Source organism: Monodelphis domestica, chromosome 1 (genome assembly GCF_027887165.1).
Source record: "Monodelphis domestica isolate mMonDom1 chromosome 1, mMonDom1.pri, whole genome shotgun sequence".
Taxonomy (NCBI): domain Eukaryota; kingdom Metazoa; phylum Chordata; class Mammalia; order Didelphimorphia; family Didelphidae; genus Monodelphis; species Monodelphis domestica.
In genome coordinates, this window is record NC_077227.1 from 515,471,445 (window position 1) to 515,498,640 (window position 27,196).

The 27,196-nt window shown below is 42.2% G+C and overlaps 1 protein-coding gene across 3 annotated transcripts in view; it reads right to left on the bottom strand.

The window, feature by feature from the left end:
• OTOF (otoferlin) overlaps window positions 1-27,196 on the bottom strand; it is a 181,508-nt gene that overhangs the window by 49,676 nt on the left and 104,636 nt on the right. For all 3 annotated transcript variants that reach the window (XM_007475949.3, XM_007475948.3, XM_056813149.1), the window contains 7 exons: window positions 25,101-25,227; window positions 24,458-24,512; window positions 20,958-21,089; window positions 16,132-16,194; window positions 15,727-15,811; window positions 1,552-1,711; window positions 816-1,002 (listed from right to left, as the gene is read on the bottom strand). In XM_007475949.3, the coding sequence (XP_007476011.1) occupies window positions 816-1,002; window positions 1,552-1,711; window positions 15,727-15,811; window positions 16,132-16,194; window positions 20,958-21,089; window positions 24,458-24,512; window positions 25,101-25,227 (809 nt within the window). The remainder of the gene's footprint in view (window positions 1-815; window positions 1,003-1,551; window positions 1,712-15,726; window positions 15,812-16,131; window positions 16,195-20,957; window positions 21,090-24,457; window positions 24,513-25,100; window positions 25,228-27,196) is intronic.

Consider the following 27,196-nt stretch of genomic DNA (forward strand, 5'->3'; position numbering starts at 1 on the left):
TTGATTTTGTTGCTTCTCAGTCCCAACTCTAGAGCAGAGGTTTTTAATGGGTTGTGTGTGTGTGTGTGTGTGTGTGTGTGTGTGTGTGTGTGTGTGTGTGTGTGTGTGTATCAGGGCCCCCTTTGGCATTCTGATTGAAGCCTATAGAACCCTTCTCAGAATAATAATTTTAAACACAAAATAAAATACATAGGATTAAAGAAGAAACTACTTATATTGAAATATGATTATCAACACACACACACACACACACAATTTCATGGATTCTGGGTTAAAAACTCTTACTCTAGTATCTAGGTAGCACAGTAGATACAGCCTAGAGTTGGGAGGACCTGGGTTCAAATCTGACCTCAGACACTTCTTATCTGTCTTACCCTGGGCAAGTCACTTAACCCTGTTTGCCTAACCCTTCTTGCTCTTCTGCCTTAGACTCGATAAGACAGAGGGTATGGGTTTAAAAATCAAAACAAACTCTTGCTCTAGACAGTTCCAAGTCTAAGAATGAAAGGTAAAGACCCAGCTTCCATCTGCCCTGCTCTAACCATTCGGTCCCTTGCTAGACCCATCATCAAAGCTTCAAACTTCCGTTTCCCATCTCCTCCCTCCCCATTAGAGTCTTCCTTCTGAGGTCACCTCAGTTACACTGTGTATTCCCTATCTCTCCTATTAGACGATGAGCTTCCTGAGGGCAGGGGCACTGTTTTGGGGTTTCTCTGGAACCCCAGCACTTAGCACAATACCTGGCACACAGTAAGTGTTTAATAAATGTTTGTTAACTGACTGAACTATTGACATCACGAGCACCCTTTTGGTACCTTTTGGCCAGCAAAGAAGACTTGGACATAGGGGTCGACGAGGTCCTTGTTTTCACCGATGAAGGCCTTTTTCACGTTGGCCATGAGGCTTGTGTTCATGCGGGGCAGCCCCTCTGCCCGGTATATCTTCACATAGAAGCGGGCCCATTGGCGCTCGGCGGGCACCCCCTCAGGGAGCAGTAAGTTCCTGCCGGCACATCCAGCTGAGGGCATTGCAGCCTGGCTCCCCTTTCCCTCTACACTAGGACCTATGCTTTATTCTGCCTGACTTGTTCCAGCTCCTTTGGCCTATTGGACACAGGACCTAGATGTGCTTTAGTCCCTTTCCTCCCTCCTGGTTTCCTTCATTGCCCTCAGATTTAAGCATCTGCATGACAAATAATTGCCCTCTCGATTTGTGTTTGCCTTTAGATTTCTGCCCTCTGTCTAAGGGAAGATGCCCCAGGCCCATCTGTTCTTCCCTTTCTCCCTCTTCTGTTCCCACTCAAGCAGAAAAGGATGCCTAATATGAGGAGGAGACTCAGTGCTATGCCAAGGGCTCCCTCTGGGAGAGTGCTCGAGGTCCCTGCATCCCTCTGGAAGCCAAGAGTGGCTCTCCGGGCTGCCATCTGGGGAGGCAAGGCAGGTAGACACTGGGGATGGGGCTGACACTCTGGGGCAAATATATTTGTGCTGGATCTGAGGAAGGGCTGAGATCCGGGAACCCCTGGGACTGGGATGAGGTGGGAGTCCTCACCCCTCAATGTCATCCTCTTCGGTTTCATTGGCCTTGTGGGGCGTCTTGATGTTGTCTCCCTTGCCCACCACGGCGATGTCACACTTGACATAACCCTTCAGCCCAGCGGAGATGTCATCTGGGTCTGACAGGATAGCCCACTTGTGATGGAACTGGTGTTCTGCAAATAGAGGTAAGGGGTCTTGATGCTGTGCCCATTTCTCAGAATTCAACTTACCCTCCTCCCACTGAGAGACAGACAGACAGACAGACAGAAACAGAGACAGAGACAGAGACAGAGACAAAGACAGAGACAGACAGACAGCAGAGACAGAGACAGAGACAGAGAGAGAGACAAAGACAGAGACAGACAGACAGACAGAGACCCACTTAGGAAAACACTGTTAGCTCCTAGAACAAGCAGAGGTCATTAGCTTAAGAATGGTTATTTGGTTCCTACTTCTAAGTCTCTGTCTGTCTCTTGACCATAATTCAAATTGAGTTCATTCAGAACTGAGGATGTCAGCTAACTTACCAGAACAGAAGAAGTGTGACTGTAAAGAAAAGGGTTTAGTTTTTTAAAATAGCCAAACACAGAAGAATCCTTACATCTGAACAATTGTTGTCCCTTAATAGCTAGCATTTACATAGTTTTTTTTAACCTTTCCCTTCTTTCTTTGGTTCCAAGACAAGAGTGGTAAGGACTAGGCAATGAGGGGCAAGTGACTTGCCCAGAGCCACACAGCTAGGAAGCGTCTGAGACCAGATTTGAAAGCAAGATCTCCTGTCTTTATGCCTGGCTCTCAATCCCCTGAGCCACCTAGCTGAGTTCTATTTGCATAATTTTTTTTTCAAAGCTTGCAAAGCATTTTCCAAATATGATCTCAATTGATCCTCACAAAAATCTTGGAAGATAGGGACTATTACTTACCCCTATTTTACAGTTGAAGAAACTGAGGCAAACCCTTGTGGTTAAGTGCTTGCCCAGGGTCACATAGCTAGTAAGCTTCTGAGGATGGATTTAAACTCAGGTCTTCCTGACTCCAGGCTCAGTGCAGTATACACTGTGCCACGTAATTCTTTGATGCTGTTGTTACTGCTCAATGAATCCCTGGAATGGCTTTTTTGGGGAACTGCCCCCAGAATTCGCTCATGAGTCACAGAAGAAAACTAGTTTTATTTTATGTTGTTGCTCCTCATATCTATGGAACTCTTTTCTGATTATTAGAAAACTAGGGGACATGGTCCACCCAGATCACCACCCCAGAATCATAATCTCTGTGATTCTGAGGCGGTTTCTGTAGAAACGCTAGGAGCTGGCATTGACCTCTCCAGACCCATCCTGCGTCCCAGAAAACCAGTGCTTGCAATGCTTTCCCAGGCCTCCTTAATATTCTCGTCTTCCTTCTGAGATTATTTCCAACATTTCCTGTACATAGATTTTGTTTGTATATAATTGTTTTCAGGTAGCAAATATTATTAGTTTGTGAGCTCCACAAGGACAGGGACTGGTTTTGCCTTTCTTTAGCACAGAGCCTGGCACTTACTTAATAAATGCTTGCTGTCTTGACTCTTTAATTGTTTAATTGTCTTCCTTTATTGCCACTTATCCAATATATATCTATAATTCTAAGTTAAGATATATATACAGAAGTCAGTCCATTTGCAAAAAGGGCAGCTAATCTCCACATTGGCAAACAATAACTTTCTGAGTACAGAGAAAAAACATGGTTCAAGGCTCAAAGATGCAATAGAGTGGCTCAGTGGATAGCGAGCAAATCCTGGAGTTGGGAGGTCCTGGGTTCACATCTGCCCTCAGGCACTTTGTAGTTGTGTGACCCTGGGGTAAGTTACTTAACCCAATTACAGAGCAAGAGAAAGGTTAGAATTGACTCAAATTTAAACCAAAGGTTAAAAAAAATTTTTTTTATGTAATTGAGGAAAAGAGTAAAATACTATTTTAAAAATTAAAATTTAAAAACAGTTATGATTAAAAATTAAAAATCTATGTAAAAATTTAAACATCTATTTTCAATTTCCTGTTCTTTCCTCCCCTCCCTACCATCGATAAAGGAAAATAAAACCCGTTATAGATATGTATAGTCATCATTAGCTTATTTTGATTCACTGTTTTGAACTCTCAATAGAAGTATTTTTAAAATCACTTTATTACATTTTTAAATCTAGCATCAAGTTTCTCTCTGCATTTGGCAAGATCTGATTTTCACAGGGACTTTAGTCTGGGCCCTGAGGGGTTGGCTTCCCCTGGTCTCCTTGCACTTGCCCAATGATGCAAAGGGTCTGTCTCTGTTCCAGGTGTTGGCATGCCATGGTCCGCAGCATGATTGTGTATCGCCTGTTCCTGAGAATGGCTTCCTGCCTCCTTTATCAGTGTTTTCTCCCCTCTCTCCTACAGTCCCACATTTCTTCATGATCCTCCCACCTCAGAGGCTCAGGCTCTTAGCTGCTTAGCAGTGAATCCCTATTAACTTTTGAACTGACAAGTGAGCTTAACGGATGGGGTGACTATTTCTTAGAAGTGTTTGCATTTTAAGAAGAAGGGATCCCAGATCTAGTGCTGACACTCAATCCACTGAGTCATTTAGCTGCCCCCAGAATTTCTATAATTAAAAAAAAATCAGCATAGACTTCTTATGGAGAGTCTTTAATTGAATTTCTGAAAATTGAAAAATCATTTGTATCATTGCTGCTTCTACTGGTTTAAAAATATTATTGTAAGAGTAAATAATATAATTCAGTAAAAAAAAAGAAGAAAAAGGGATGAAACATGGAGAAGCCAGGCTTTAGGGTGAAGCATTTGGGCAGTGATGAACTTAATTGGGTGTGCTGGAACTGTGAGCCTTAAAGAGTAGAATGTTAAATCTTCAATGGAAACATTTGCTCCTTGAAAATTGGCAAATATTACAAATTATGTCTTAATTTATTATTTTGTTAATTGTCTATACTTCAGAAAGTGATGGAAAACACAATAATAATATAGATTAAACTGAAAAGTGTGAAATGCATACATACTTTCTGGCAGAGTGGGGCAGTTGTTAAACATTTACCAGAAGGGCCCTTCATGGTCCCTTTTGGCAATCTCAGGAAGCCTATGACCCTTTCTCAGAATAAATTTTTTAAAAAATTCATGATTGAAGGAAATGCAAAATTCCAATCGGTAGTTAGTAAAGACATGGCTGTAATGTTGTTGGTTTTTTTTCCATCCAAGTTAATGCATCCTCTGAAATAAACTCTCAGATCCCTTGGAGGAGTGCCCATGGATCCCAGGTTAAGAACCATAATCTAACACGTTAAAACAGGAGTCTACTTGCTTTTGTTCATTCCTTGATTTCTTATCCTTCTGCAAAAAGAAGAGGTTTCTGCCAGTATCAGATCAGAAGGTATAATATCAGAAGAGGTGAATGGCAGAAGGCTCTAGAGCAGGCAGTGCTTGTAGTTTGCTAATTGATAGAAATTGGCTCTAGAGGGAGGGGGAGAGGATGATAGGGATTTGGATTCCATCCTGTATTCCTCTTTGGGCATTTAGAGCTCTTACCAGCTGGTCCTTTCCTGCCTTTACTATTTCCTCAGACTTCTTGGCCTCCATGATTTGGTTTCTCTGGCTTACTTGCACTTCCTAGAAGACAACCTTTGATCTCCTGCCTTGGGCCCTTGCACTGGCTGTTTCCCATGCCTGGGAATGATCTGCCCTCTCCTATCTACCTCATAGCTTTGCTGGCATTTTTAAGACTGCTTACATTCCCCCTTCTGCAAAAGGCCTTTCCTGGTTCTCCCTACCCTAGCTGCTCATGCCTTGCTCTTCCACATTGCCTTCATCTGCTCTGTATTTTTTTTCTGTGTAGCTCTTTACATGTTGTTGCTCCTATTAGACATCAAGGTGGCGCAGTGGATAGAGCACTTAAAGAATGAAGCCTCATCTTCCTGACTGCAAATTTGGTCTCAGACACTTTCTAGGTAGGTGACCCTGGGCAAATCACTTAACTCTCTTTGCCTCAGTTTTCTCTTTTGTAAAATGAGCTGAAGAAAGAAATGGCAAACCATTCCAGTATCTTGCCCAAGAAAATCCCAAATGATACCACAGAGAGTCTGAACAACAACAAAATTATTCTTAAAAAATCAAAACACTTTGGTAGCCAAGTTGGGGATGGATTGGAATGAGGAGAAAATGGAGGCAGGGAGACTAATGAGAAGACCATTGATATAGTCCAGACAAGAAGTGATGAGGGCTTGCTGGGGCTATATCTAAATGAGTGAAGAGAAAGTAGCATAGACAGGAGATGTCATCAAAGTAGAAATGTCAAGCTTTGACAATGGATTGGATGTGTGGGGAGAGAGAAAGTGAGGAATTAAGGATGATGCTGAGACTGGGAGCCCGGGTGATTGAGAGAATTGTGGTTCCTTTAATAGTAATAGATAGTAATAGTTTAGGGCAACAAAGTGACTCAGTAGATTGAGAACCAGGCCTAGAGATGGGAGGCTTTGAGTTCAAATCTGGCCTCAAAATTATGCATACCCTTTGACCCAGTAATATTGCTGCTAGGTCTGTATCCCAAAGAGATTTTTAAAAAAAGTAGAAAGGACCCCCGTGTACAAAAATAATCATAGCAACCCTTTTTGTGATGGCAAAGAATTGGAAATTAAGGGGATGTCCATCAATTGGGGATGGCTGAGCAAATTGTGGTATATGATGGTGATGGAATACTATTATGCTGTAAGGAATGATGAATGAGATGATTTCAGAAAGAACTGGGAAGTCCTACGTGAACTGATTCAGAAGAAAATAAGCAGAACCAGAAGAACATTGTGTACTGTAACAGCACTATTGGGGGATGATCAATTGGTAAAAACTTAGCAACATAATGATTCAGGATTCTGAGGGACTTGTGACAATGAACATTATCCACCTCCAGAGAAATAACTGTGGGAGTCAGAATGCGAATGAAAGCATGCGATTTTTCACTTTAGTTTATTTTGGCTTATGTTTTGGGATATTGGTGCTAAATAAGGATTCTCTTACAACAATGAACAATATGGAAATAGGTTTTGCATGATAATGCATGTATAATCCAGATCAAATTGCTTATTGTCTCCAGGAAGCCGGAGGGAAGGGAGGGAGAGAGACAATTTGAATCTTATAATTTCAGAAAACTTATGTGGAAAATTGTTATTACATGTAATTGGTAAAATAAAATATATTTTTTTAAAAATCCAGTCTCAGATGCTTCCTAGCTGTGTGACCCTGGGTAAGTCACAACCCCTATTGCTTAGCCCTTACTGCTCTTTTGAACAAAACACAATATTTCTTCTAAGATGGAAGCCAAAGGTTTTAAAAAGAAGTGCAAGAGTTTGAGGGAAATTATGAGTTTTGTTCTGGACATATTGAGCTTGAAATACTTATAGGACATCTGGCTCAAACTGTATGTAATTCCAAAGGGGCAACCTGAAAGGTTGAAAGCCAGCTGAGAGCACTGTTATGAGACCCAAAGAGAATAGAGTATCCAGAAAAACTTATCAACGGTGTCAAGGCTGAGGACTGAGAAAAGGCCACTCGAAGTAGTGATGGATGAAGATATCATCAGTGACTTGGGAAAGAGCAATTCCATTTGAAGGATGAGATCCAAAGCCAGATTGCAGAGGATTTAGAAGGCAATGAGAGTTGAGGAGATGGAGGCAATGATACCATCAAGGACCCAAGAAGAGAGGCTGGTCTTGGCAAAGAGAAGAGCCAGCTCTTCATTTGAGAGCAGAACAAAGGAGGAGGATGAAGGACCTTGAGAAAGTACCATATGAGGATCTGGGGAAGGGAGTCTTTTTAGCTTACAGAAGAGAACATTTGCAACAGGGGATAAGAACTGCCTTCAGGTGGACGAGGGATTCCACCTGTTCTACTCCATCTCAGAGAGCCAAGTTTACATCAATGAGAGGAGGTTGGAAAAAGATAATTATAGGTTAAATGTCAGGAAGAGCTTCCTAAGAATTAGAGCTGCCCCCAAGTGGGATGGACTATTTTGGGGGGTAGTGGGGCCCACTCCCTGTGGGAATCCTCAAGCAATGGCTGAAGAGCTACTTGTTGGGTATATTATAGAAGGGATTCTCATTTCAGGTGTGGGTTAAATTCCTTCAAAGCTCTGGAGGACAAATGTTCTTTGGAGCCCTTCCAACTCAGAGATTCTGTGACTCAATATGATCCTGGGCTTCCTGGGGAAACAATACATTGGCAGCCTTTAACCGTGAGACCAAAGAAGATTCTGGGCTCTGGGCAGTTTCTATGAAGGGGATTATGTTTTTAGACTTAGTGAAAATTGATAACAGCAAGCTTACATGCCTTTAGGTGCATCTGTGACGGAATCTTTATTCAGACAGTTAGTGATTCTAAGTTTGCCTCTTTGCAAGGCTGTGCTATATATGTATGTATATATATATATATATATGTATACCTTTATTTTCCATCTTAGAATCAATACCATATATCAGTTCTAAGGTAAAAGAGTGGTAAGGACCAGGCAATGAGGGGTTAAGTGACTTGCCCAGGGTCACACAGCTAGGAAGTGTCTGAGGCCAGATTTGAACCCAGGACCTCCTGTCTCTGGGTCTGGCTCTCAATCTGCTGCGCCGCTTAACTGCCCCCATCCCTAGTGAATATTTAATAACCAGTTTAAACATTTTTACCTCCTGTCTTAGAATCAGTACTAAGATTTAGCTGCTCTCAGCAATATAATGATCTGGGATAACTCTGAAGGACTTATGACAAAGAATGTGATCCATCTCCAGAGAAAGAATTATGGGAATCAGTTGCAGATCAAAGCAAACTATCTTCCATATTCGTTTATTTATGGTTTCATATGAGTGTTCTCTTATAAACAATGACCAATGTGGAAGTTATGTTTTGCATCATAATACATGTAGTCCAGAAAATTAAAAGAATCAACACTAAGTATTAATTCCAAGGCAGAAGAGTAGTAAGGGCTAGGCAATTAGGGTTAAGGGACTTGCCCAGGGTCATAGAGCTAGGAAGTGTCTGAAGCCAGATTTGAACCCAGGATCTTCTGACTCCAGGTCTGGTGCTCTAATCCACTGAGCTACCAAGATGCCTCCTAAACAGCTCTTAGAAAAACAAAATATGCTCCCAAAGACTTTTAAGTTAATTCTGCATTGCTAACACTTTCTCTGTTGCTTTTTAAAGTCCAGACAGTCAACAAATGCAGCTCTGATTTGTAGCATTTACTATTTCTGAAGTGTAAATGCCTACACTGAAAATTTAACAATGGCTTCTCATGAGACAATGCCAGCTGGCTCCAGCACACACCTGACACAGGCTTTCCCATGTTAAGAAGTCTAGCGCCTTCCCTCCAGGGTTTAGCACCTTCCCAAATCCTGTGATGAAATCTGTCATGGTGGCTCCCAGTCTTGTTTCATAGAACCAATCTGTCCTGTTTGGGGGGTGCAGGAGGTGAGGAAAGGGGGTGGCAGTCCCTGGTGACTGATGTTACAGTTCAGGTTGAGAGTCCATAAAGCTGTCCTTTGTAAATTACTTCTGGCCAGGTCTGGACAACATGGCAAATATAAGGATGTCTTTCAAAACCCACCACAGAATCATAGGAGCTTAGATTTAGAACTGGAGGGAAACCTAAGACTCTCTAGTCCAATCCTTATATTTTACATCTTAGGACCATCCAGGTTAAGTGACATGTCCAAGGTCACATAGGCAGTGAGTGATAAAGGCAGGATTTGAACACAGGTCCTCTCCAATCTTCTCTTGAAAAGGAATCCCAGTGGCTCCTCTCAGCTTGAATCATTCAAATGTGGGATCAGTCCTTGATTCTAATAAAAATGAACAGTCCTTGTCCTCAAAGAACCAGCATCCCACTGGAAAGATAGAAGGCAGCGTGGTCCAGTAGAAAAACACTGAATTGAGAATCAGAAGCCTTGGGTTTGAATCCTGACTTTGCCATTTATTGACTCTGTGACCTGGGGCAAGTTATATAACATCTCTGGACCTCAGTTTCACTATCTGTAAAAGGAGGGGGTTGAACTACATGGTTCCTTCTAAGTTTAAATCTATTCTATTAAGATTGTGATCCTGGGTACCTTAACCTCTCTGAGACTCATTTTTTTGTGTGTGTTCAGGTGTTCAGTCATTTTTCAGTCATGTCCAGCTTTTTGTGACCACCTTTTGGGGTTTTCTTAGCAAAGACACCAGAGTGGTTTGCCATTTCCTTCTCTAGCTCATTTGACAGATGAGGAAACTGAGGCAAACAGAATTAAGTGACTTGCTCAAGATCACCCAGCTTGGAAGTGTCTGAGGCCAGATTTGAACTCAGGAAGAGGAGTCTTCTTGACCCCAGGCCCAGCACTCTAGCCACTGTGCCATCTAGCTGCCCCCTCAGTTTTCTTAGCCTATCGATGAGGTGTCTTTATATGAATACCAAACACTACAGTTCCTTTCCCTAGATGTCTCCATTGCTCCTAACTTCTCATTCCATCTGAGCCTCCACGAGATAAAAGTGGCTTTCTTTGTACTAAGTAGTTTTACATGTATTTTCCTCACAAAGAAAAACTCATTAAATTGGAGACAAGGAGCCTTTCATAAAGCAGCTAGGTTTGAGAGAACTCTGGTTGATTAAGCAATAAATTATCAGAGCTGTAAGTAGGGGAGTGGAGCTAAGGTTTTTCCCCTAAGGCCCTGGAAGTTAGAGGGCTGCCAAGAAACAGCTGAGCTCAGTGCATCGTTTATTGTTACTGTTCAATAGTGTCAGTTGTGTCCAACTCTCCATTTGGGGTTTTCTTGGCAAAAATACTGGAGCGTTTTGGCATTTTCTTCTCTGGTTCATTTGACAGATGGGGAAACTGAGGCAAACAGGGCTAAATGACTTGCCCAGGGTCACCCAGCTGGCAAGTGTCTGAAGCCAGATTTGAATTTATTTTACATGACTTCCTGACTTGAGCCCTGGCCCTCTATCCACTGTACCACCTAAGATGCCTTTGCACCTAGTTAGCAAGAATAATTAGTTAAACTAGGAAGCTAAACAGGTACTGGCCTGAGTAAGTCCCTCCCTGGTCCAGCCCTCTCTGGACACCCTCAGCCTACCCATTCCAGAGTCTTCTACCCAGGAAAAGTTGGAAGGGATGAGTTTTCTTGACATTAGGCTGACACTGTCCACTGTGTTACCCAGCTGTCCCAAGATTATTGAAACCATGATAGAAAATATAAAAGTATGCACAAATGGAAGCCTGAGCAAAATTCTCTTGGTGTCCACACTGGGCTTTGGGGTTAATTTAATGAAACAATTGATTTGGCTAATTTATTCTTTAATTGATCGGTCAATTGATTGCTTTGGGATAGTGTAGACACAAGCTAAAAGTAAAATCCAGCTCAAGTCAAGATTTTCTCTTCTATCTTATACACTTTAGATATCTGCAAGGTTTTTTTTTTTTAAAACAAAGCAAAACACCCTTATCATCTGACTTAGAATCAATACTAAGTTTCAGTTCCAAGGCAGAAGAGCATTAAAGGGCCAGACAATTGAGTGAAAGTGACTTGCCCAGGGTCACGCAGCTAGAAAGGGTCTGAGGTCAGATTTGAGCCTGGGACCTCTCATCTCCAGGTCTGGCTCTCTATTCACTGCACCACCTAGTTGCCCCAACAAGGCTTTTTTAAAAATTCAAATGAGAGACTTCATATTTGTTCCTATGATCTGATGGATGGAGAAATAGTAAAGTAATCCAGGTTGGAGATTGAGCACTTAACCGTTTCTATATCTGTGAGGCTTGGCTAGTCTCTTCTATAGATATTGGGCAATGGAGTGGAAGTGGCAAGCCCACAGGAATCGGAGTCAGGAAATCTGGGTTAAGTCTTGGCTCTCCGATGAGCCATTAAATTCTGAGCAAGCTTCCCCTTTCAGGATTTTCTCGTCTTTAAAATGGAGATAATAATACCTGTCCTGCTCCTTGTATGGTTGTGTTGAGGAAAACGTTTAGGGAAGGAATGGCTTTCCTCGTTATTATCTATAATGACACGGGGATCCTTAAGCAGTTACCCCAGCATCACATCCAAGGGATGGCAGAAAGTAAAGGCATTCATGTTGGCCAACCATCATGCTGGGTTAAAACAGATTCTCAGCTCCTTGTGGTTACATCAGGGTGTGTGGACGTGGCTAACACAGAGACTACAGGCTCACAGCGGCTCAGTACAAAGCACTGCTCTTCTATCAAGCCTGGGATGTAGGTTCTAGCCTTACCCCATTTTCCAGATGATGAACATGAGGCTTAGAAAGGTTCAAGTGACTTGTCGAGAGGCACACAGCTAGGCAACAGCAGAGTGAGCACCAGAAACCAGATCTTTTGACTATAAGCTCATTGTTCTTTTTCTATTTCTTGTTAAACAGCCTTAAAGGGTTTATCAGATACTTGACAAAAGAAAAGTCAGGCTGACTATGACTATGACTATGACCCCTTGTCATGGAAGGATAACTCCAGGTTCAGTGGCTAGCCGCCACGCCACCCAGCTACCATCTAAGTGTCTGGAGTAAGTACCACCTTCTGTGGTTCCCTGCCCACAGCACATGTTGGCTAGTGGCCATCTATCTCCATCTTTCCTCACCAAAGGCACTTTTCCTGTTCCTCTCCATTTCTTCTTTTACTTAAGTTTGAGGCCAAGGGGCACCCAAGAGCATCGCTCACTCTGCCAACCATAGAGATTTAAGAGTGTGCTGAGGGGACAGCTGGGTGGCTCAGTGGATTAAGAGCCAGTCCCAGAGACGGGAGATCCTGGGTTCAAATGTGGCCCCAGACACTTCCCAGCTGTGTGATCCTGGGAAAGTCACTTGACCCCCATTGCCTAGCCCTTACCACTCTTCTGCCTTAGAAAAAATACACAGTATTGATTCTAAGATGGAAGTTCGGGTTAAAAAAAAAGTATGCTGAGCCCTGAGAAGATATGGCTCCAAACATTGTTAGCAAAATTGAAGGCAGAGATATGGATGGGGATTCCAAAATGCTTTTGTGGAAGGACACTAACAAGACAACATTTATTTTCCTTTTCTTGTTTCTTTATTTCTCTTTTTCCCCCTTCCTTCCTTGCTTCCTTGCTTCCTTGCTTCCTTGCTTCCTTGCTTCCTTCCTCCCTTCCTCCCTTCCTCCCTTCTTCCCTTCCTCCCTTCCTCCCTTGCTTCCTTGCTTCCTTGCTTCCTTGCTTCCTTCCTCCCTCCCTCCCTCCCTTCCTTCCTTCCTTCCTTCCTTCCTTCCTTCCTTCCTTCCTTCCTTCCTTCCTTCCTTCCTTCCTTCCTTCCTTCCCTTCCTTTCTCTCTCTGTCTCTCTGTCTGTCTGCTTCTCCTCCCTCCCTCCCTTCCTCCCTTCCTTCCTTTCTCCCTCCCTCTGTCACTGTCTCTCTTTCTCTTTTTCTATCTGCATGTCTCTCTGTCTCTCCTTACTTTCTGTCCTTGTTACAACTTTAAGACAAAAAAGCAATGAGGATTAAATGACTTGCCCAGGGTCACACAGCAAGAAAGTCTCTGAGGTCAGATTTGAACCCAGGACCTCCTTTCTCCAGGCCTGGCTCTATTCACTGTGCCATCTAGTTGCCCCACCTAAATTTTCTTTGAGGCACTAAATGGTCCCTGAATTCACAGTATAATAGATTTGGATCTAGAAAGAACCTTGGATGTCATTTTGTCCAACCTCATTTTATAGAGTAGAAAAATGACATTCTTGGAATGGCCAAGTGATTTGTTCAAGGTCACCCAGCAACATCACTGTGATCCAAACCCAGGTCCTCTGAGGGCAGCAAGTCCAATATGGTGCCTACTACACTACATCGTGAGTTGAGGATCTATGACTACTCATTCACTGGAACACATGTATACAAGTGCATGGCCATCTGCCAAGCTGGGCCGCTTCGTCAGTGCTTGTCCTCTGAGCCATGCTGGTGCTTACTTATTCATTTGTGTGTGTATCATGTACATTCTCTTCTTCCTTCCCATCTGATACCCGTGCTGGGATTCCTGTGCCTTGCTGATCACCTTTCACTGAGCAGTGCCCATTTACTGCTCTGGAATGTTATGGAAACAGCTCTTCTCCCGCTCGTGTGTCTGCCGTCCCTCCTCATGGAGCCGGCATGTAGTTGTTAATCAAGCTAGGGGGATCTTGTTACTTGTCTGCTGACCAACGTTTGCTGTGTGCACAGAACCACAGCCAGAACTGGGTACCCCTATGTAGTTAGATGGCAGCTAGGTGGTTCAGTGGATAGAGCATTGGACCTGGCGTTGGGAAGATCCGAGTTCAAACCTGGCCCTGGACACTTCCTAGCTATATAGCCTTGGGCAATCCCTTTAAACCTTTCCTGCCTCAGTTTCCTCATCTGTAAAATGGGAATAATATCAACAGCATCGTTCTTCTAGGGTTGTGGTGAGGGAAAAAATGAGATGACACTTGGAAAGGGGTTTACAGGGAAAGCTAGGTAGCACAGTGGATAAAGCACCAGGTCTGGAGTCCAGAGGTTCTGGGTCCAGATCTGACCTGAGACACGTCCTAGCTATATGACCTTTGGCAAATCACTTAACCCCAGCTGCCTAGCCTTTACTGTTAGTCTGCCTTAGAACTGACATTTAATATTGATTAGTATCACACAGCTAGGAAGTATCTGAGGCTACATTTGTACCAAATCCTCCTGACTTCAAGTCTGAAGCTCTAACTGCTGAGCTACCTAGCTTCCCTTTTAAAACACTTTCCAAATATCTCACTTTGGGGGGATTTTTTAATGGGGAGTTTTGGTACCAGAAGGAAGAGTAAAAATGTGCCTAAGAACTAAAGAAGCTATAAAATAGCCTCAAAAACTTTTAACCCCCTTACCTTCCATTTATTTTTTTGCATCTTACCTTCCATTTATTTTTTTGCATCTTACCTTCCATTTTAGAATCAATACTGGGTATTGATTCCAAGGTAGAAGAGTGGTAAGGACTAGGCAATGGAGGTTAAATGACTTGCCCAGGGTCACAACAGCTAGGAAGTATCTGAGGCCAGATTTGAACCCAGGACTTCCTGTCTCTAGGTCTGGCTCTCAGTCCACTGAGCCATCCAGCTGCCCCCTTAATTAGTTTGCTAACTAGTTGCTAAGCTTGGGCATTTCTCTACTGGAGAAGGAATGGAAAATACTGTCAGTGCCTGTAGATCCTACGAAGTCCCTCAGGGCCATCACCCTCTGACTAATCAGCTTGCTCTGTGTGCCACTACTTAGAGAGTCTGGGATTGACTCTTTCCTGGAGAAATCCTTTTCTTCCTTGAAGGTCTAGTTTACCTGCCAGTCCTGCTCCATGGGGGCCTCCTCATTTGGCACAGAGGGAAATGATTTCCTCAGCCTCAGATTTCCCATAGAGTTTATCTGGACCTCTTCTCTACATCTATTCCCACTGGACCGTGTACTCTACGTGAGTGTGCACAGGGGGCAGGGACAGGTCCCAGAAAGGGTACTGGATCTGGACTTGGCCAATGTGGGTTGGAATCCTGATGCTCCTATGTGACCTTAGGCGAATCAGCTAACCCTCTGAGCCTTTGTTTTCTTCTCTTTAAAATGGGCAGGAGGGAGGCAGCTGGGTGGCTCAGTGGATTAAGAGCCAGACCTAGAGATGGGAGGTCCTGGGTTCAAATCTGGCCTCAGACACTTCCCAGCTGTGTGACCCTGGGCAAGTCACTTGACCCCCATTGGCTAACCCTTACCACTCTTCTGCCATGGAGCCAAAACACAGTATTGATTCTAAGATGGAAGGTAAGGGTTAAAAAATAAAATGGGAAGGAGATGGACTAGTTGATTTGCAGCTCCAAGTCTTATGATGGTTCTGAGGGAACAGGGTTATATAGTAAAAAGAGCACTAAGTCTGGAGTCAGGGGACCTGGGTTCATGTGTTAGAGATATTGACTAGAACCTCAGTTTCCTTCTCTGAAAAATGATGGCCTCCAAAGTTCTTATCTGCTCTAGAGCTATGTTTCAGCCCATCTTTGATGATAAACTCAATGAGGGAAGGGGCTGCACTGCATTGCATTAGGTCTTTGAATCCCCCTCCTCTAGCTGAGGCTACCCACCCGTGATGGGTGCTCCACCACGGTTTGGAGAATTCCATTGCCCCCATTGCATCTGTTTACTCACCAGCCCCCTCTGGGCAGTTTGGTGCCGGCTCTACTCACCTGGCTGCGAGTACACAGTTCCCACATCCATCTTGAAGGACCCCACGAGGGTTCCGCTGCGTAGAAGGTTCTTGGAGTGAATCACCTTCCGGGCAGAACCAGCGACCACCAGTCAGACTGGGCACAAGGCTGGCCATCCACAGGGGATGGGGTTGGGTTTGCTGGGATGGGGCACTGAGTGCATCAGTCTTTCTGGGGCTTTGGGAAATGGAGTGGCCAGCCTGAATCCAATGGGCCATTGGGAGCAGGAAATGAAAATTACTTCGGGGAGGGTGGAAGGGGCACTGGCAGAGCAGGGGACTCCCTCAGAGGCCTTGGAGGCACCCCCTGCTCTCAGCCTCTCCTCCCCTGAGCTCCTTCCTCTCTCTCTGCTGCACCCCACTCGGGGCTGCTGCCCACACTCACCGAGATCTTGATGATCTTGTCGAACATGACATCAGGAGCGGAGTGGAAGTCGAAGACAAAGTACTGGAGGGGGGAAGGACCCAGGCCTACATGTCACCTAGCTGGTAGGTGATCTGCGGCAAGTGGCAGTGCCCAGAGCCTTCCTCCTGGCAGTGCCCGTCTACACCCCCTAGCATGGCTCTGAGTGATGGCAGGAGATCCTGCCATGTCCCCTTAGCCATGGAGTTAGGACAAAGGAGAGGACAGAGCCTGCTTCCTCCCTGGGGGAGGGGGCCCTTTGCTCCCCAGGAATCCCTCATCTGAAAGGCTCCCTGGCACTGCCCCAGTGTGGATGATGTGGGAAGCTGTGAAGGCCAGGATGGGCTAGTAGCTCGATTTGCAACCTTGAGGGATGGCTATGTCTGAACCAGCTGCTTCAGCGAGGACAATTGGAAGCAATCAGGATGCATTGCTCCCTTGTGCCAACAACTCCAGGGGCCTATAGGACACCTGCCAGTCAGTGCCCGTAGCGCTCATCCCTTAGCTCTGGGCCTGGGGCCAGGGCAGATGGTCCCCTAGAGCGGAGGGGGGGCAGGGAGAAGCGTAGCCCCATTTGCTAGAGGGAAGAACTGGACTGTGTGCAAATTAGGGGCACGAAGAAGGAGAAGAGTTGATAACAGCACAATTCTACTTCATAGTCACGGTGATCCACTCAGTAATAAAGACAGAGACATGGGGGCAGAGAGAGAACTCCAGGGAGAGAAAGGTTGGAGGATTCAGATACAGAGGCAGAGCCCCGGGAAAATATAAATTCCTTGAGTACAGACCCTGCCTCACTTTGGTTCTTAGGGACCCAGAGCCTTGCATGGTGCCTGGTTCATAGTTGGCACTAAGTAAATACTCATTTATTGATTCTATGTGTATTTTATCTCTTATGTGCCTCCTGCATTATAATATAGACTCCTGGAGGGTTAAGACTATTTCTGCTCTTATCTTTAAGTTTCTAGCATCTAACACCTAGCTCCTGCCTGGCGTGCAGTAAGGGTATAATAAGTGCTGGTTGAATAAATCACAAACCATATTTCCTTGGCTTGATGTTGGGCTCTTGGCTACGATGATGGAGATGTGATTGTGATATGAGTAAAACAATAAGACTAAGAAAGGCCTTGGTTTCCTCTATCTTAATATGCTAGTGTGGATGGATGGTTTCCATCAATGATGAGATGAGGTTGGGTGAAGCCTAGATAATGTCCTTGTTTGTTACGTCTTTTCTTACCTCTCTATACTTCTCCCTTTCTTCCCCTAGATACTCCAGATTATAAACACTTTTCGAGTTCCTTTTTTGGTCTTTGTGGCATAAAGGATAGAGTCCGCTTAGGATCAGGATAACTCAAGTTCAAATCCTGCCTCTGATACAGACTAGCTCTGTCACCTTGGGAAAGTCAGTTAACTCCTCAGTGATTCCAAGAACTCAAGCCTGGCTCACCATTAGTGGTAGCCGTTTCTCTACTAGAAGGTGCCCACACTGAAAAAATCATAGGTCTGGACTAAAACCCCAAACCAAATCACAACTTTGCTTGATCATTTTTATTGAATTGGGCTGAATCTCCCTCTATTTGTTGGAAATGGTTTTGAGGAGCCCATGTGGAGTCTGTGACTATGGGAAACCCACTCTGGGTGAGCACACAAAAAATGGAGAGCTCACTCCGAGGAACACGCTTATTTTAATGAACAAAAAAAGAAAGTTCATTTGTCATGAAAATGTTTTCCAGCTAAAGTTAGGCTCTTTTATAGGGAAGAGACAAGAAATAAACAACATAGTGTAGGAATGTAAGGGATAAGGGATAGAGAAAACATCCCTCCAATAGAGCTTGAATATTTGGGCTAGGGAAAAACAATGAACTGTGTAGCCAGGATCTCATGGAAGACCTACATAAAGAGGAAGAAAATGGAAGAGTTTCATTGAACCAAATACAGGTTCTTTCTCCTTAGCCAAAGTCTTGCTCCATAGGCTCTTGATGTTGAGGTGGGTTGTTGAGGTTGACTGTGCCAACCACTGGAATATCAGCCCTGTCAGGGTCTTCCGAAATAGAAGAACATCAAGTTGAGGTTCAATATCGGGTTTGTATGTTACCTGATGACTAGCCATCGGTGACTTCTGAGTTTTTGAGTTCTGAGAGATTCTACCCCAGGTTGGCCACAAAGTTATGCATTTGGGGCTATAGAAAATCTTGAAAGTGGTCTACAAAGAGGCTATGATCTGACTCTGTGAGGAGGGAATAGAATACCCACATGGAGAAAAATGACATATCTTTGGTATATTCAAATGTTAAAGGAAATATGAGCCCAGAAAGTGACTCAGGCTTAAGCAATGATCAGCTTGACATGGTGGATAGAGAGCTGAACTTGCTAGGAGGATCTTATTTCAAATCTCACTTCCTAGCCATGTGTCCTTAGGCAAATAAATTGACCTCTCTCGACATGGGTGTTCTCATTTATAAAATAGCAATAATAATAATAGCACTTGCCTCATAGGGTTGCTAGGAGGGTGAAACTTTAAGTCATTATACAAATGCTAGTCATAATGATTTTTATTGTTTTTTAGTCCATTTGCTCTTTATTAATTTTTTAAATGACATTCCTAATTTCTCAGGAAACAGATTGAGTATTTTGATGTTGAGAATACAAATATGGTGGCACTCTCGTTTTTTAAAATGTATTTTGTTACTTTTGTTATTGTTATAGATGTTTAGCTGGTGAAAGCAAGCCTTTGAGTTGTGTTACTCCAGCACCAGGAGAAAATTTTGAGTCTCCAAGTTTCTAGTTTTGAGTTTGAGTTTCCAAATTCTTGGAATCCCATAAGAAAGACTAGACCCTTATATTGATCAGGGGCTTCTCCATCATCAAGGATGGGTCCTTTAATATTTCTATTACTTCTAATAATGAAAGCTTGCATTTATATAGTACTTTAATCTTTGCAACATGCTTTTTATTTTACAGTTCATCAGGACAGTGTAAAAAACTCTTGACTTGCTGTCAAAAGGACCTGGGTCAAATCTCTATTCAACCATTTGCTCTGTGTATCAGGGCCTTGTTTAAAGGCACAGAAGGAATGGGCACATTGAGGCATTGTAGGTGGCATTGTAAATTAGTCTAAACCATCCTGGAAAACAAGTTGGAAATAGTCCCCAAAGTCACTAAACTGTGCATACTTTTTGACTAAATGATATTAATAGTAGATCTCTACCCCAAAGAAAGAGGAAAAGGATCTATAGGTACAAAAATATTTAGAGCAGTTAATTATTTTTAGAGGGGCAAAGAACTGGAAACCAAGGAGATGCTTATCACTTGGGGAATGGTGGAACATCATGGTATATGAATATAATGGAATATTGTTATGCTGCAAGAAATGATGAAAGGGATGACTTCAGAGAAATCTTGGTATACTTAAATGATCTGCTGGTACATAGTGAAATGAGTAGAACCAGGAGAACAATATATACAATAACAATACAAGAAACTTTGACTTAAAATTCTGATCGTTGTTCCAAAGGGCCAATGATGGAGCAGGTCATTCATCTTCTGATGGAGGGATATAGAACGGGACATACAGTTTTGGATAGGGACAAGGCAGGGATTTTTTTTTTTTGGTTACGTATATTTGTTATAAGTGTTTTCTTTTAATTTTCCAATTTGAGAGGAGTACATGGAAGGAAGAGAAAATTAAATCTTACTAATTGAAAAAAATAAAAACATTGATGATTTGGTCATCACATTTACAGATGAAACAAACCTGGGAGAGATAGATAATACATTGAATTACATAGTTGGGATCCAAAAAGATCTTGACATATTTGAGTACTGGACTGAATCTGGTAAGATAGAATTTAAGAGAAATAAAGCTTTATATTTGAGTTTTTAAAAATCAACTTTACAAGTACAGGGTGAAAGAAACATGGAAAAATAGCTATTGTTACAGGGGATTTTTTTTTCTTTTAAATTGGGGTAGAGTGGGATAGAGTGAAAAGAAATACTTTTGAACTAAAAGTGAAATAAAATGAAAAAAATTTAATATTCTCTGTATACTTAAATATACACATTTTATCTCCCCTATAGAACAGAGTGTCCCTGAGGGAAAGGAGTGTTTTTTTTTGGGGGGTGGGTCTTTTCACTCCCAGCATCTAATATATTGCCTGGAACATAGACACTTAATACATGCTTACTGATTGATTGAAATATGAATTCCATTAACGGCATTCCTCCATTTCTGCCTATAAGTCTTAAGGCCTGGATAGGAGACTAATTGCCTTTGGGGAATCCAAAAAGCTGGAGGGAATAAGACTGGTACTAAGATTTCTCTTCCCCACCCTAGTGGATAAAATTCCAGTTTCCAAGAGGGACTGAAAAGAGGTTCAGACCACTGCAGAAAACATCTTTGAGAGGCAACCCTGCCGTTATTCTCCAGAAGGGAAGAGGAAAGTTGGCACACAAATACCCAGGCTCTGTACCCCACCTTGGCAAAGCAAAGGATGTGGTCTTGGGACCAATGGGGGACCTGAAAGAGGCTGGAGTGGGGATCAACTGACCTCTAAGCTAACTTGTCACAGAGTGATTGGATGGCCATTGACTGCAGTGCTCTGTGTGAGACCTAGGGGCTGTGTAGGATAAGGGATCAAGAATATCTATATCTGTATATAGATATGGCTGTATGAGATATCCCATTTCTTGGGGTTCTTGGGATTGATCAGGGATTCCTGCATAGGGGCAGAGAGCCAAGACTTCTATACGACAGGATAGGACCCTCTTCCAATGTCCCTCCCATATCTTAGGACCACAGGGTCACTGACCTCATTATAATAGGGGCAGTTGGTTGACTCCTTCATGGATGTGTATTTTTTGTCATCTCCCACCTCCACACACACTACAGGGTCCATGTTCAGCCCCACGAGCTGCCGAGCTTCAATGACTGTGATGCTGACCTGGATAAAGACCAGAAAGGCATTAAAAGGGGGCAGATTGTGAAGGCAAGGGTACTGTGTATAAATGTCCTTTTGGATTCTTAAACCCTTCCCTTCTGTCTTAGAATTAATGCTAAGTATTGATTTTAAGGTTGAAGACCAGTAAGGGCGAGGCAATTTGGGTTAAGTGACTTGCCCAGAGTAACACAGCTAGGAAGTGTCTGAGGTCACATTTGAGCCCAAGATCTTCCATCTCTAAGATCCTCTATCCACTGAGCCACCAACCTGCCCCATATAAATGTACTCTTGACACTAGGAATGTCCTGAATTCAATTCAATTCTACTAATATTTTCTTTTTAATTTTTTTATTGTCATACAAAATACATTTCCATATTGGTCATTGTTGTAAGTGCACACTCATAGAAAACCAAAATCCCAAAATAAAACCAAAGATACACTGATGGGAAAGACGACTCCAACAGTTTTTTCTCTGGATCTATTAATACTTTCTAAGCATCTAATTGATACAAATTCAGTGCAAGTTATGTACCTCAGAACTGAACATCTGAGCTTTTGCTTAGGGAAAGCCACTATTTGTTACTAAGCCACACAAAAAGGCTGTATATTTCATGTTCTCAGTGTAAGCTTCCTTTATTTCTCCAGTGCCAATTACATTATTTTTTAACAATTAAAAAATTAAATTTTTAAAAAATTTGCATTTATCTAAAAAATAAAACCCCTTACCTTCTATTTTAGAATTAATATTGTGTATTGGTTCCAAGGCAGAAGAGTGGTAATGGTTAAGCAATGGGGGTTAAGTGGCTTGCCCAGGGTCACACAGTTGGGAAGTGTCTGAGGTCAGATTTGAACCCAGGTCTTTCTGACTACTTGACACTATCCACTGTGCCACTTAACCGTCCCCATAAAGCTTTATTATCATTATCCCCAGCAGTGTCTGGCACATGATAGGTGCCTATTAAGTGTTTGTTGATTGATATTTTCTCTTGTTATATCAAGCCAAATCACTTTTATAGTTTATCCCTCATATTATCCCTCCTATAATCCCTCAGATTATAAGCAGGTGGAGCACAGGCATTTTATCATTTTTTATCTCTATGCCTTGGACATTGTTGGCATTTGGTGAATCGAACTAAATGACGAAAGTGTTTACTTTGCAACAACTCTGAAGATGGTAGGATATTCGTTATTACTCATATCACCACTGGCATGACCGTGGACTTGGGCAAACGGCTTTGCTTTTGACGTGGGCTGGTTAGTTGGCTTTTCCTCCAGATGGGGATAGAGTGGGGGAAATGATACATTGACAGCTTGGGTGACTAATGAGTCCAGAGGGTATAAACAAAAGCTACCAAAGAGATTGTACCAGACTGGCAACAGGTTGACTTCTGCCTGGTACAGTCATTGGTATGAGAGGTTTTCTCACTCTGGATTGGTTGGGTTAATTTCCAAAGCATTCTGGGAAGCTTATTGGCTCTCAGAAAATAGAGGTGGAACTTTGTCAGATTTATAAGAATATGATTCATTCCACAATTAAGAAATGGTCAAAATAAATGATGAAGAAATCAGAACTGTATATGAAAAAATATCTAGATCATTATAGATTAGAGAAATACAAACCAAACCAACTCTGCGATATCATCTTGTACCTATTAGATTGGCTTAAATGATAAAAGGACAAAACAACAAATATTGGAGGAGAGATGGAAAGGGATGAAGACACTAATACACTGTTGGTAAAACTGTGAGCCAGTCATTTTGGAGAGTCATCTGGAATTATGCTGAAGAGTTATGAAACTGTGTATGCCTTTTGACCCCACAATATCACTATTAGATGTTTCCTAAGGTGATCAGGGAGAAAGGAAAAGAACCTTTTTTTACATAGCAGCTCTCTTTGGGGTGGCAAAGAACTGGAAATTGAAGGGATGCCCAATCATTTGGGGAATGCCTAAACAAGTTGTGGCATATGATTGTGATGGAATACTACCCTACCAAAAGAAATGATGAGAGGATTAATTTTAGGAAAACGTGGAGGAGCTACATGAAATTATGAAGAAGGAAAAGAGCAGAATCAAGGAAACATTGGGCCCGGAATCAGGAAGATTCATCTTCTTGATTTCAAATCTAGCCTCACTAACTGTATGACTCTGGACAAGTCACTTTACTCTATTTTCCTCTCTAAAATGAGCTGGAGAAGGAAATGGCAAATTGCTCCAGTATCTCTGCCAAGAAAACCTTAAATGGGGTCACAAAAAATTAGACACAGCTGAACAATAATGAAAGAAGTCTTGAGTGATTGCTGAATGGATTACTAGAGAATTTTTAAGGATTTTGGGGTTAGTCCTGGTGTCAGTATGTGTCAGATGTAGATATAGAGATATAGAGAGCATTCTTGTTCAGTTATGGGTTGGACCAGATTGAGAGGCTCCTTCTGATTCAGAGATTTTATGACCAATGTATATATTAAGTAAGGCCCATGTATGGAAAAGGCAAACTACTCTAGTATCTTTGCCAAGAAAACCCACCAAAAAATGAGGTCATAAAGAGTTGGACATGAGTGAAATGATTGAAAAAAATATAAGACATTGTGATAGGAACTAGGGGTATAAAGACAAATTTGGAAACAAGTTCTGCTTTCAGGGAGCATCCACTTTATGAAATCCTATGATTCTGTGATTTTAAAGCAAACCCCTTGCAATCTTGTAGTATTATATCAAATCAAGGAGATACCCAGCTCACCGGCTTACACAGTGATTAACAATAAGCTATGCTTACAGAGTATGTAAAACCTTACAAAGCACTTTCTTCACAACAGCTCTCTGAAGGAGAGAGTACAAATAGCCTTACCACCATTTAAAGATATGGAGTCTGAAGCTGAGAGCAAGTGTCTGAGGTGGGATTTGAACTCAGATTTTCTGACTCCAAGTCCAACATTATGCTGCCTCTTTTAAGTGATAGTAGGGAGGAACCTGAAAGGTCGTTTAATTGAATTCTCTCATTATGCAGATGGCAGAACTGAGGACTAGAGAGCTAGCTTGCCCAAGATTATAACTAGTTGGTGGTAGATATCTACCATATTTATTCAAACATTCCTGTCCTCCCTAGGTCAGCATGTGACTGGACTGCTTTTTTCTGTATGTCTAGATAATTAAGGCATATTAAAAAATAATAAGCAATCATGACTTAGATGGAAGAATATTTTTCAATTTATCTTGGCAAATGTCCCCACTGTTGTATGTCCCAATTCCTCTTCGGCCAGATCATAAGGACACAATTAGGACCCCAAGATCCATACCTGTGAACCCATCAGGCTTAATGAACTGAAGAGAATCCAGGTGGGAGAGACATTTGGGTTCAAGCCCCAACCTACCTGGTAATCCATTGGTCTTCCAGCACTTGGCTCCATCTTGATGTCAGGCTTGGACCTGAGGGGGAGAAATGCACACTCCTCAGTGGTGCGGAGAGGGAAGGGAGCCTGAGAAAGACTCTGGAGGCTCTGAAGGTCTGGGAAATGAGGTCTGCAGTCAACTTTGCTCTACCCTCCCATAGACAATGGATTGTGGATGGGGGTGGAGTAAAAATTAAATACAAAATAATAATAGATTCAGAACAAGAAGGGATCTTAGAAGTAATTTAGTCCAATCCCCCCCCCCCCCCCCACACACATTTTACAGATAAATAAATTGAGGCATGGAGAAGCTGAATAACTTGACTAATGTCACAGATATTGAGTGTCAGAATTGAGATTTGAACAGAGGTCTTTTAAAAAAAGTTTATTTATTTAATTAATTAATTTAGAATATTTTTTCATGGTTACATGATTCATGAGAACAGAGGTCTTTTGACTCCAAATCCAACACTCCTTCCAATGGATGGTGATGAGGGGTGTGAGAAACAGAGGGCAGCAAAGCCCCAGTACTCAGCTACTTATCACCTCAAGTCTTGGTAAAGCCTGTGAAGGGTCTATTGCCTGCTAGTACCTGAGGCAACTGGGCCAGAGGGGTGATCCTCACCTCTTATTGGAGACATTGGTAGTAAGTGCAGTGACAGAGGCCAAGGAGATAGAGTCAGGGTCCAAGCCATCTCCAAGATGAATGGCCAGGCGGTCAAGGTCCTCCATCTCAAGTACAGCTGGTTCATCTGGTGGAAGAACAAGGATGGTTGAAAGGTAAGAATGGTGAGATTCCTGGAGGTTCTTTTGGGCAGTTACTGCTTACACGTGAAATAAAGGGCTGATTCTGAAGAGCCAGCTTGAGGGGGGTATTTTATTCCAACCAGCATCACCTTCTCCCAAACCTATCAATCAACTGATCAATAAATATTTATTAAGCACCTTCTGTGGTCCTGGCACTGTGCTAGGCAATGGAGATACTGGTTCACAGAAGGAAATATTCTGTTTTTAAAAACCCTTAAAATAGTGTATATTTGTTTCAGTCATATATGACTTTTCATTACTCCTTTTGGGGTTTTATTGGACAAAATCCAAGAGTAGTTTGCCATTTCCTTCTCCAGCTCATTTTATAGATGAAGAAAGTGAGGTAAATAAAGTTAAGTGACATGCCCAGGACCATGCAGCTAGTAAGTGTCTGAGGCTTGGATTTGAGTTCAGGTCTTCCTGACTCCAAACCCAGCAATCTATTCACTGAGTCGACTAGCCATCCATCTCTAGACACTCTCCAACTTAACATCCTTTCTAAACTATGAAACCCAGAACTGAACACAATACTACAGATGAGGTCTGACAAAAGGAGAAAAGAATGGTACTGTCTATCATTTCTGTATTCCTGTCAGCTATGTCCTTAATGCAGATCAAACTGCATGAGCTTTTTTTGGCTTCTACATTAATGGAACTTACAATCCACTAAAACCCCTAGATCTTTTTCAAAACAACTGCCCCCTCTCTCTGCCTTCCCCATCTTATGCTTGGGAAGCTGATGTTCTGTGCCCAAGATCAAGACTTGATATCTGTCTCTACTGATGTTCATCTTATTAGATCTAGCTCAATGTTTCAGAGGAGTCAAAACAGAACCTGCTGATCACATCACCCCAGAACACCATAATGCTCCAGATTGCACCTGAGTAAGATTAAAATATAACTGGAAAATATTTAGTAAACTAAATAAAAATACAACAGACTATAGATAATACTAACATGTGGTTTTCTAAGTCAATATGCAGCCCTTGGGATTCCCATGTATAATTTAGTGACCCCCATTTCTATTTGAGTTTGACACTACTACTTTAACCTGTTAAGTCCTTTTGGATCCCACCTTTGTCATCTATTTTGTTGGGTATCCCTATGAGCTTCGTATTATCTGCAGGTATATGAACATACCATCTCCACTTTGAGTCAGATCATTGACAGAAATGAACAAAACATGGTCAAGCACAGATCCTTTGGAGAACTCCACTCGAGACTTTCTGCCATATTGACACTGAACTATTAACAACTACTCTTTGAATCTGTCCATCCAACCAGTTCTGAATCCATTTGATAGTATTATTACCTAATGCCCACTTCTCTTATCTTCATGAGAATAATGTAAGGTAACTTTACCAAAAGCTTTGAGAAAATCTAATTAAACTATTCAGCATTTCCCTTATTTTCTAGTTTAGTAATTCTGTCAACAACAACAACAAAAAAGGAAATAAGCTTAGTCTGGCAGAATTCTGTTCTTGATGGGAAATCCTAGTGGGAGTCTACGACAAAGAACTAGAAGGAGCTTGGTCAGCTTTCCTCTTCCCCTGCTGGAGCCCTGTTGCTATTCATTAAAAAGAAAACTAAGAATTGAATGTAAGAAAACTGCTGAATTAACAAATAAAAGCAGGAGTTGGTTTTATGGAAACAAAACAATAAAATAGATAAACCATTAGATAATGTAATTTTAAAAAGAGAAGAAAACCAAATTATTAGCATTGAAAATGAAAAGGGTAAATATACCATGAATGAAGATGAAATTAAAGCAAATTTATTATTATTATTATTAGCAATTATTTTTGCCCAATTATATGTCAACAATTTTAACAGTTTAAATGAAATGGAAGAGTCCTTACAAAACATAAACTGCCTAAATTAACACAAGAAGAAATAGACTAAATAAACCTATTT